This window comes from Suncus etruscus, chromosome 15, assembly GCF_024139225.1.
Source record: "Suncus etruscus isolate mSunEtr1 chromosome 15, mSunEtr1.pri.cur, whole genome shotgun sequence".
In the NCBI taxonomy this organism is placed as follows: domain Eukaryota; kingdom Metazoa; phylum Chordata; class Mammalia; order Eulipotyphla; family Soricidae; genus Suncus; species Suncus etruscus.
Window position 1 is genome coordinate 86,398,771 of NC_064862.1, and position 10,711 is coordinate 86,409,481.

General features: G+C 49.4%; 1 protein-coding gene across 1 annotated transcript; it reads left to right on the forward strand.

The window, feature by feature from the left end:
* Positions 1-3,910: 3,910 nt before the first annotated feature.
* LOC126030090 (ceramide synthase 4-like) lies at positions 3,911-10,229 on the forward strand. The gene is made up of 11 exons (XM_049788286.1): positions 3,911-4,083; positions 5,203-5,320; positions 6,009-6,127; positions 6,233-6,290; positions 6,818-6,868; positions 7,254-7,346; positions 7,513-7,641; positions 8,750-8,856; positions 9,402-9,558; positions 9,730-9,867; positions 10,179-10,229. Exons 1-11 carry the CDS (start codon positions 3,911-3,913, stop codon positions 10,227-10,229), a joined length of 1,194 nt encoding a protein of 397 aa, XP_049644243.1.
* Positions 10,230-10,711: the final 482 nt, after the last annotated feature.

Sequence of the window (10,711 nt, forward strand, 5' to 3'; positions counted from 1 at the left end):
TATTGTTTTTAGAAGCTTTTCAGCAGAGTCTTTAGGGTTTTCTAAATATATTATCCTGTCTTCTGCAAACAGTGAGAGCTTGACTTCTTCCTTACTTATCTGGATGCCCTTGTATATTTTCATTGCCTAATTGCTATGACAAGTACATATAGTACTATATTAAATAGGAGTAATGAGATAGGGCAGCCTTGTCTTGTGCCAGATTTTAGGGGGAAGGCTTTTAGTTTATCTCCATTGATAATAATATTTGCCATTGGCTTGTGGTAGACGGCCTTGACTATACTGAGGAAATTTGCTTAGAGATTATTAAACAGAAGCTGCCAGGGGCTAGAACTCATCAAGAAAGCATGTAAAGTAGCAGAAAAGGAGACAGAGAGAGCTCCAGAGAAAAAGAGAAGAGAAAAAAAAGCATGGTTTAGGAGCAGCAGAGAGAATAGGCAGATAGCCAGAGGAGAAGCAGCAGAGAGAGACTGCTTGAAATTTTAACACAGAAGCCATATGAGGAAATGATAAATTAAACTGTGAAATAAATCTGGCTGGCTCCAAAGAAACTCTGACTGCCTGTGAAATTATTTCACCACTACTACCTTTCTCTAAAACCGCCATAGGAAGGGGTAAAGGTGCCATGCAAGAAAGGCCCTACCCCAACATTAAGACTATAGACTTTATATTTTATATTACAACAACAACAACAAGAAGGAAGGAAGGAAGGAAGGAAGGAAGGAAGGAAGGAAGGAAGGAAGGAAGGAAGGAAGGAAGGAAGGAAGGAAGGAAGGAAGGAAGGAAGGAAGGAAGAAAAGGAGGGAGGGAGGAAAGAAATAAGGATGGAAGGAGGAAAGGATGGAAGGAAGGAGGGTAGGAGGGAGGGAGAGAAGAATATTGGTTTACATTTTTGGTCCACACTCAACTATGCTCATGGATTCCTCCTGACACTATGCTCAGGGGTCATTCTTGACAGGGCATCAAACCTGGCTCAGCCACATGCAAAGCAAACACCATCCCTGCCGTACTGAAACTGCACTTAACCCCTTTCTCTCACCCATATTCTTCACTTTTTCAACCCATGTTTCCCTATCAGGAGAATCAAACCTCCCAAAAGCACAGGTGAGAGTACAGTTAATGATCTGTGCGTACAGAATGAGATGTTGCCTTCAGGTTTATTGGCAACAGGGTTGAAGAAGCAAGATATGAGTGTGGGTTGCTCAAGCACGGAGTTGCAAACTGCAAGGTAAAAGCCAGAGAATCTGGTTCGGTTTATAAACCGGTCTGCATTGCCTAGGTCTGAAATATTTTTATTGTGAAAAGCTGACTCAAGGTTCCATGGTAACCGTTGCCCAGATCCCAGAACAACTTTCTCCCCTCCATCTCCCCCACAGCTTCCATAGTCTCCCACAAGTGCCTTGAACATACCTACTCAGTCCTCCCTCTCTGAAGGGGTTTGGAAAGGGATGCCTTCACCCCTCTTTGCTGCAAATTTCCAGACTTTTCTCAGGATTTGTTTGTGGAGGACACACCTAGCAATGCCCTGACTCCAGGCTGACTCCAGGCTCTGAGCTCAGGGATCACCTCTGGTGGGGCTTGTGAGAACCTATGGGCTAGTAGGGATCAAACGCAGGTTGTCTGCATGAAAGTCAAGCACCTCTTTGTCTTTCATGCAAAAGGTCATTGGTACGAATCCCGACATCCCATATGGTCCCCAAAGCATGCCAGGAGTGATTTCTGAGTGTGGAGCCAGAAGTAACTCCTGAGCGCTGCCGGGTGTGACTCAAAAACCAAAAAAAAAAAAAAAGGGGGGGGGGAGGGTGGAGAGATAGCACAGCGGTGTTTGCCTTGCAAGCAACTGATCCAGGACCTAACGTGGTTGGTTCAAATCCCGGTGTCCCATATGGTCCCCTGTGGGTGTACCTATTTAAGACCCTAGACCCACCCACTTCTGGGAGGGGTCTTGGGAACCGGATAGTAGGTGTAACCTTACCTGCTAGACCCTCCCATTCCTGGGAGGGGTCTGGGAAATGTTATATAAGGCTTGGACCAAGGGAATTCGGGCCCTTTTGGCTTTTTGCCCTTTTGGCCTTTTGCCCTTTGGCTCTTGGCCCTTTCTGCGCTGCTGGGCGCTCTGAGGAAGATGGCTGAAAGGAGTTTAGATGCAGGGCCAAAAATAACTAGTGCTTAAAAGGTTATGAGATAGGCCACACACATGTGGTGAATAGGGTATGAATAAAGTTAATGCTTCCTGATGCCTGTTTCTGAATGAGTCTGATTTCCGCCTTTCACCTGGGCCTGGAACTCGCCGGCTAGATGGGGGATAAAGCCACGTGGCTGGTGCCTAAGCACAAAGGCCTCCATCCATCGCCATCCAGCCCCATCGTTAATTATTTAATTCAACAGTCCCCCATGCCTGCCAGGAACTATTTCTGAGCAGATAGCCAGGAGTAACCCCTGAGCGCTGCCGGGTGTGGCCCCCAAACCAAAAACAAAAAAAAAAAAGAAAGTCAAGTACCTGCCTGATAGAGATGGTGCTTTCTAAGTTTGAGGGGTGACCTCAAAGAATGTCTCCCAGAAAATAATCACCTTGCCTTTAATTTCACTGTCCATCCTTATTTGTTACCCCACCTCCACCCACATAGGGATAGGGCATTTTGTGATGAGGCCCTGTGCTTGAGGGGTGAAGATTATTGTGTTCCAGGAGAAAATGGAATGTCTGTTGGGTCCCCAATACTCAGTCAGACTGTTGTTTGGGAGGATGTGTAAGTTAATAAGCAAATGGATGGATGAATGGACAGATGGATGGATAGACAGATGCACAGATGGACAGATGGATGGATAGACAGATGCACAGATGGATGGAGGGATAAATGAATTAAGGGAGGGAGGGATGGACAGATAAATGGAAGGTTGGACAGACTGACAGACAGGCAGATGTAAGGATAGATGGATGGATTGATGGATGAACAAATGCATTAATTGACAATTGAATGGGTAGAGGAACAAACTGATGGATGTGTGGGTGGGTGGGTAGTGTGTGGGTGAATGAGTGGCTGGATGGATGGGTATGGGTGGAGATAGGGAAGATGCATTGGTGGGTAGATCAGTGGATGGATGATGGGTGATTAGATAAATGGCTAATAGATGTATGTATATGTGGGTGGGTGAGTGGATGGATAGTTGGGTGGAAGGATAATGGACTGATGGATGGATGAATGGATATATGGACGGGTGGGTAGATAGACAGACAGACAGACAGACAGATGATCACTCCTAGTGGGGACTGATGTGGGAATCTGACATGTTATTTCAGAGCTCAAAAAAGAAGGCAAGGGATGTGGCTCAGTGGTGAAGTACTTTCCTTCCATGCATGAGATGTGTTTGATCAGACACACACACACACACACACACACACACACACACACACACATCCCAGGAAAGGAAAAGTTGTTTGGTTTGACGATAAAGCAACACCCTTCCATCATTTTCGCTGGAGCTACTCCCATATAGCTGCTATTGAAACACTGCTTCCCCTTGCCAGTTCACTGTTGCATTACGTTACCAGATCAGAATGACCAGAGCATTAAATGTGTACCCCAAAAGCCTTGCACTCTAATTTTGGGTAGAAATAACTTTCTGCCACATATGAACTTAATAATGGCAGTCTGAACAGAGAGTGGAAGGGTTAAGAGATTCACTTTAATCTGCATATGTCCAACCTTAGTCCAGAGTCCAGCATTCCTGAGTACTTCCAGACATGATCTCTGAGCACAGAGCCAAGAGTCAGCCCTGAGCACCGCTGAGTGTGACACAAACAACAAAAGACAAAAATAGACTTCAGCCCTTGCATCCAGATCCCTGAGATTTGGGGTCCCAAAAGGATCCTTCTGCTGAGCTCCCTACTCACTGGAGCCTGCTCCCCAGGATGTGGTCCAGCTTGAGTGAATGGTTCTGGTGGGAGAAACTCTGGCTTCCATCCAATGTCACATGGGCCGACCTGGAGGACCGAGATGGCCAGGTGTATCCCCATCCGCAGGATCTGCTGGCTGCCTTGCCCGTGGCACTGACCCTGCTGGCCCTTCGCTTTGCCTTTGATAGGTGAGTGTCCATGTTCTATGTCCCTGCAGTCAGTCACTATGCATGTGTGTATGTATTTATATGTATACATGGTGTTTAATCATCAATGTGACTGCTTGTATACATGTGTTATGTATCTGTGTGCATGTATTGTGTGCATGTAAATGCACAGATGCACATGTGTGTATTTATATTTCATAGGTGGCTTTGAGCTCTGCTCCTGCCAAGAGTGATTCCTGAGCAGAGTCAGTAGTAAGCCCTGAACATCTCTGGTGTGGCACCACAGCGCCAATCTATCAGTCCTTTCTGACTCTATTACCACTAAGTTTGGAAAGAAGTTTCTTTTTTATTATTATTTTTATTTTTGAAGGGAGGCCACAACCAGCTATACCCAGGGGTTACTTCTGGCTCTGCACTCAGAAGTCACTGCTTGCAGGATTGGGGGACTAGATGGAATGCTGGGAATCAAAGCCAAGTTTGTCCCTGGTCTGTCTTGCATTGGCCATATGCAAGGCAAATGTCCGACAGCTGTGCTATCGCTGCAGGCCCCTGGAATAAACTTTAATCTAGCGCTGTTCTCAAAAAATGATGGGGGCCTGGAAGCTTAGGCCAATTGCTATACTGGGGAACCCCCTGTTGATCAATGCACTAACTGACCAGGGCCTGGCTGCTATATGTCTGCCCTGGAATGGGTTGAAGGTGAGGGGGAGCCCCATTCTGCCTTGGTGCTGCCCAGGATCCTTGAGATAGACGGTGGGGAAACTCACCCCCAGGATTATGCTGAAAGGGACCCTAAGTGTTGTGTCGATCTTTTGTTTGTTTGGGATCACACTGGGCATTGCTCAGGCTTACTTCTGGCCCTGCACTCAGAAATCACTCCTGATGGAGCTTGAGGGGACCTTATGGAATGCTGGGGATCAAACCCATGCCAGCCAGCTGCATGCAAGGCCAGCACCCTTCCCACTGTGCTCTGAATCTGTCCTTGAATAATGTCAATTAGTCCCGCATGCCAAGCCTAAGGCAGATTCTTTTTTTACTTAGCTTAAAGCAGCCACCAAGCAACCTTTTCAAGATATCACCTCTATGGCCCTCCCTATCTGTAGACACCTCTCACCTTCTCTATTTCCTCTGTACCCCCAGATTCATTGCCCTGCCCCTCAGCTATCAGTTGGGGATGCGAGATAAGCTTCGGCAGATAGCCAAGCCTATTCCTGCACTGGAGAGACACTTCATCACAGCTGGACCAAAACCCAAGGAGGTATGAGCCCAGAGCCTCCCACCCTCAGCTCCTGAAGCTCATCACTCTCCTTCCAGAACCGCATCATGGTCCCCCAGCAGCCAGGTGCTTATCTAAAGAGAGGTATGGGGTGAGCAGGAGCCAACTTTATTTCAACCCCTCATTCCCACTCATACTGTGGCTGCCCAGTGAGCAGTCCAGCACCCCTAGGTTGATACTCAGTAGTATTTGGGGGCTATCAATGGCTGGGTCTGAATCCCTAAACTCTGGGTTCCAGAAAATTTTGTAGTCTCTCATCTTTCATTCCTCCCTTCAGCAAACTCTTCAGACCTGTTCTGTAAGGCCCTAAGCCCCATCCTACTTCACTTGCCCAGAACTAAAAGGCCAAAAAGATAACCCAAGTGGACAGTGCACTTGCCTTACATGTGGCCAACCTGAGTTTAATCCATCCTAGAGGGTCCTTTGAGCACTATCAGGAAAGTAATTCTAAGTAAAAGAGCCAGGACTGAATATCATTGGATGTAAGCAATCCTTGCCCCGACCCCTTAAAAAAGAACACAAAAATGGCTGAATTTATACCTCCTGATGTCCTATCCCCATAAGTAAATCTGGCCACACCATAGGCAGGCTGGGGGGCCTACAGAGCAAAGCAGAGACATGAGGCTTGAGTCACCTCATCACCTGGGTCTGCCCCCTGCACCCCTTTCAGGCCCAGTTGGCGCTCCTGGCCACCCAATGTGGGCTCACACTGTACCAGACTCAGCGCTGGTTCTGCAGACGCCGCAACCAGGACCGGACCCCACTGAGCAAGAAGTTCTGTGAGGCCAGGTTAGCCTGGGAAGGGTGGGAAGCTGGGAAAGTGTCTTCTGGGGAGACAGCTGGGGGGGATTTCTTGAGTGTTCCCTCACATGCACCCCACTCCTCTGTGTGCAGCTGGAATTTCACCTACTTCCTTTGCTGCTTTCTCGGTGGTTTTTCCATCCTCTACCACGTGAGTGTTACGGTTTTCTGAGATGGAGGGACTGGGAGACGGGTAGTTGGGGGCATGCATGGAGAAGCAGGTCTGAAGGCAGAGAGAAGTAGGGGTGTGGAGAACAGCACAACAGGGGATTGGCTTTCTACAAGGTGGACCTGGGTTTGCTTCCCAGCAAACCTGTGTCTTACCAAGAGTGAAGTTGGAGCACAAAGCCAGGAGTAACCCTTGAGCACTACCTGGAGTGATCCCTGAGCACAGAACCATGAATGATACCTCGGTGAAGAGCTGGGAATAACCCCTGAACACTACTGACAAAAAGAAGAAGAAGAAGAAGAACTCCAGTGACTATCCCATTGCATGGCATTTTAAGGGCTTTCTGCGGGCCAGGAACTGGAGATGCTATAGCTGGAAACTAGCGAGAACCCCAAGAAGTAGATACCATAGGCATGAAAGGAGCCAAACTTACAGAAAAGGCTTTCCCCAGATTGTAGACAGAAGGTGCATCCTGGGTCTCCATTCTTGTGCCTTTTCCCCTTTCCCAGGAGCCCTGGTTGTGGAGACCAGTTATGTGCTGGGACAGTTACCCAAACCAGGTGAGCAATGAGGAGGTCTGGAGGCTGGAGGTCGGGCATGGGGGCTCGTAACAGCTAGTGGAGACATCTTCAGCCTGTCCAGAGGTGTTATTGACCATCAGTGCCCTTCGAAGCCCTGCTTGGGTCTCCCCTCTTTCCCAGAGTGAGGCCAGACATTAGCAGACTCAGAGCAGGAGCTGCCATGCCCAGATAACCTCCAGAGATGGGATAGGGGCTCACACCTTCAGCTTTTACTGGGATTTCGGGGGAGCTGAGACACACACACACAGAGAGAGAGAGAGAGAGAGAGAGAGAGAGAGAGAGAGAGAGAGAGAGAGAGAGAGAGAGAGAGAGGCTTGCATGGGAGGATCCCATTTCCAAGCTAATCTGGCCCGCCCTCCCACAGCCATTGAAGCCCATCCTGTACCGCTGGTACCTCCTGGAGCTGGGCTTCTACATCTCGCTGCTCATCATGCTGCCTTTCGACATCAAGCGCAAGGTGAGGCCAGTTGGAGAGCCCGGCTGGCAGAGACCACCTCACAGCCAGCAAAGTGCATGCAACCTCCCTTCCCTCTGTTGGCCATGGCCAAGTTGAAGGAATCAGAATGAGTTGCTCCCTCCCACCGGCCATCCACGGTCCGGCTGTAACCCACTATCTCCCGCAGGATTTCAAGGATCAGGTGGCGCATCACTTTGTCACCATCCCCCTGATGGTCTTTACCTACAGCTGCAACATGCTGCGTATGGCCTTTGTGGTGTTGCTCCTGCACGAATGCTCCGAGATTCTACTGGAGGTGGGTGCAGTGCTGCCAGCCGCCCTTTCTGCTCTTGTCAGTGCCCTGACATGAGACTCCTCTCCTCTAGGATTATAGACATGAGGTTCTTCCTCTTAGATTTTCGTAGATGAGGCTCCACCCTTCCCAAGTTAATGGCATGAGGCTCCTCCCTTAGATTTCCCCTTAGATGAGGCTCCTCCTCTTAGCTGTCCGGGGAGGTGCAGCTCCACCCCTCTCTGGCTATGACATGAGGCTCCTCCCCTTAGTATTTCTGGGTAATGAGGTTCCATCCCTCTTAGGTTACTGCTAAATGAGTCTCTACCCTTGAGATGACTAGTTGATAAGGCTCAGTCGCTCTCTAGACTATTTGTTGAAGCCCAACCCTTCAGAAAAACTAAGAGATAAGTCAAGTACCCTCTCAGGCTAATGACATGAGGTTCCTCCTTTAGCTTTCCAGGGAGATGAGGCTCCACCCCTCTCAGGCTAACTAGCTGATGATGTCGCGCCCCCACAAGCTAACTAGTTGATCAAAACTTGCCCATGTCAGGCTACTAGGCGATGAGGTTCCGCACCTCTCAGGATAATGATATGAGGTTTCCCCCTTTAACTTTTCAGGGAAATGAGGCTCAGCCCTTCCTAGGGTACTAGTTGATGAATCATTCCCTCTCAAACCACTAGTTCATAAGGCCCTGCCTTGTCAGAATATTTGTTGAAGCCTAGCCCTTCAATGAAACTAAGAGATAAGACCCCACCTCTCTCGGGCTAATGACATGAGGCTCCACCCCTTAGATTTCCTGGGAGATGAGGCTCCAACCATCTCAGTCTAACTACATGATGAGGCCCCATCCCCAGGAAAACAGTTGATGAGGCCCCGTTCCTCAAGCAAACTAGTTAATAAGGCCATGCTCCTCTCAGATGACTAGTAGATCTCTGCCCCTCACCAGCTAACACACATATACTTATTTTTAAACAATTCTTAGCGGTCCCCAAACATTAGTTTCTCTCCCTAGGACTCCCCTGGTTCAGCCTTGTGATGCATTTGCCTGGGATCAGACTCCACCTGTCCCATTGGCTGCCCTGTCCTCCCCCCACCCCCAGCTCATGTCTTCCCTACTGTCCTCTTCAGGCCTGTAAGATGTTCAATTACATGCAGTATCAGAAAGTGTCTAACGTTCTCTTCATCATCTTCGCCTGCGTCTTCTTCTACACGCGCCTGGTGGTCTTCCCCACCCAGTGAGTCAGTCCTCCCATGCAGAGTGGGATTTGAGCAGATCGATGGGTGCTAGCTCCAGTGCTGCCTCTTTCTCTCTTGGGTTTCTGGTCCAGGGTGTGGAGCATGGTGCCAAGCCGAGGAGGTAGAGGTGGGCACTAGCCCAGTGGATTGGTGAGACTCCTCACAGCAGAACATTCAGCCCAGCCACCTACTCTCTTGGTTTAAGTTGGCTAGAAACTAGTCAGGAACAGGCTGGAGCCATAGCACAGTGGGGAGTTTGCTTGGTTTGCCACTCCTCGACCTTCCCCTTTGATCTGCCCAATCCCCACTGGATATGCTTCCTGAGCGCAGTATCGGGAGTGAGCTATGAGCATCACCATGTTGGGCCCCAAAAGAAAGAAACTGGGCAAGAGACCCCTGCAATGCCTGACTTTATTCTTGGGGGCAGTAGCGAGGCATGGAAATAAGTGACATGGAGGTGACACCTAATAAGGTAGAAATGCCCAGAAGGAGGTTTCAGGGAGGTGAGCAGCACAAGGTGAATCTCATCTCCCCCGGACTGTAGGGTCCTGTACAGCACCTATTACAAGTACATTGTGGGTAGAAGCCCCTACTTCGGCTACTACTTCCTCAACTGGCTCCTGATGATGCTTCAGGTGATGCATGTCTACTGGTTCTACCTCATTCTTCGCATGCTCTACAGCTTCACATTGAAGGGAAAGGTAAGTGGTTCCAGGGCAATGGGCTGGTCTCTACAGCATCACCAAAAAGTGCCAGGAATGTGAGACTAGAGCAGAAGGTAGGGTCAACTGCTAATCCCCAAAGCTCCTCCTGCAGAGCTCTCTGTTCCCCCACTGCTCTTAGTTCTGTCCTCTCTCCTCCCTGTGCCTCAGTTGAAGGATGTTCGCAGCGATGTGGAGGAGTCAGATTCGAGTGAAGACGACATGGTCAAGAAAAACCCTCCCCTGAAGAGCAGGGTGGCCCACAGGCCTGGGGAAACCATGGCTGATGGGTGTCGAAACTGGGAGGCAGTGTGTCTAGCCAAAAGACACACACAGGCCATGTAGCAGATGAGAGAGGCCTGGCCTGGAGAAGATGGCCAGTTCCCCACAAACTGGCCAGCTACACTGGTGGATTCAGGGACCAACTCTGGGCAGAAGGGAAGTCCCACATGATGTGGGCTGATAATTCTGCCCACTCTCTCTCCTTTCAGATGAAATTGGGGGAGGGAGGCAGGTGGGGGGTTCTGGCTGTAAAGAGCAAGGGGAATAAAACATGAGTAGAATCAAATTATCTGCCTGAGATTTGAGTCCCTGTCACACAACCTTTTGTTCCCCCTCAGAGACCTCAGAACTCAGTTTGCAAATCCCCTTACCCCGGTTACGGGACATAATGGCCATGACCAGGGTGTCTAGGGATTAGAGCATTGCCTCGTAAAAGCCTGAGCACAGCAGACACACCACCACTGCACACGTGCAGAGGGAGACGGAAGATAGAATCATCCCTCGCATGGGGATTCCAGCAGAAATCAAGAGTATCTAAGTGCAGAGTCACCCCCATAAGAGTAGGGGTCAGAACTTGCTGCTTGCCTGGGCATGTTCCTAAGCAGGATCCAGAGTGCAGAGAGACTGTGTACCCCAAGATCCAGTGTCATATCTATGGGTGATTAGATGTGACAAGCCTGGGCACTGGCATGGTCCACATCACCACCATATACTGCATACCCAGCATGACCAGAGAAATGTTGCAGGGCAGCCTGAGGGCCCTTCTTAGAGCAGTGAAGATTTCTGGCCCAACAGCACCATGCAACTTTTCAGCTTCACCAGCAGCCATGGGTGTAGGACTAGTCTTCAGACCCTGAGGCAGTAGAGCACG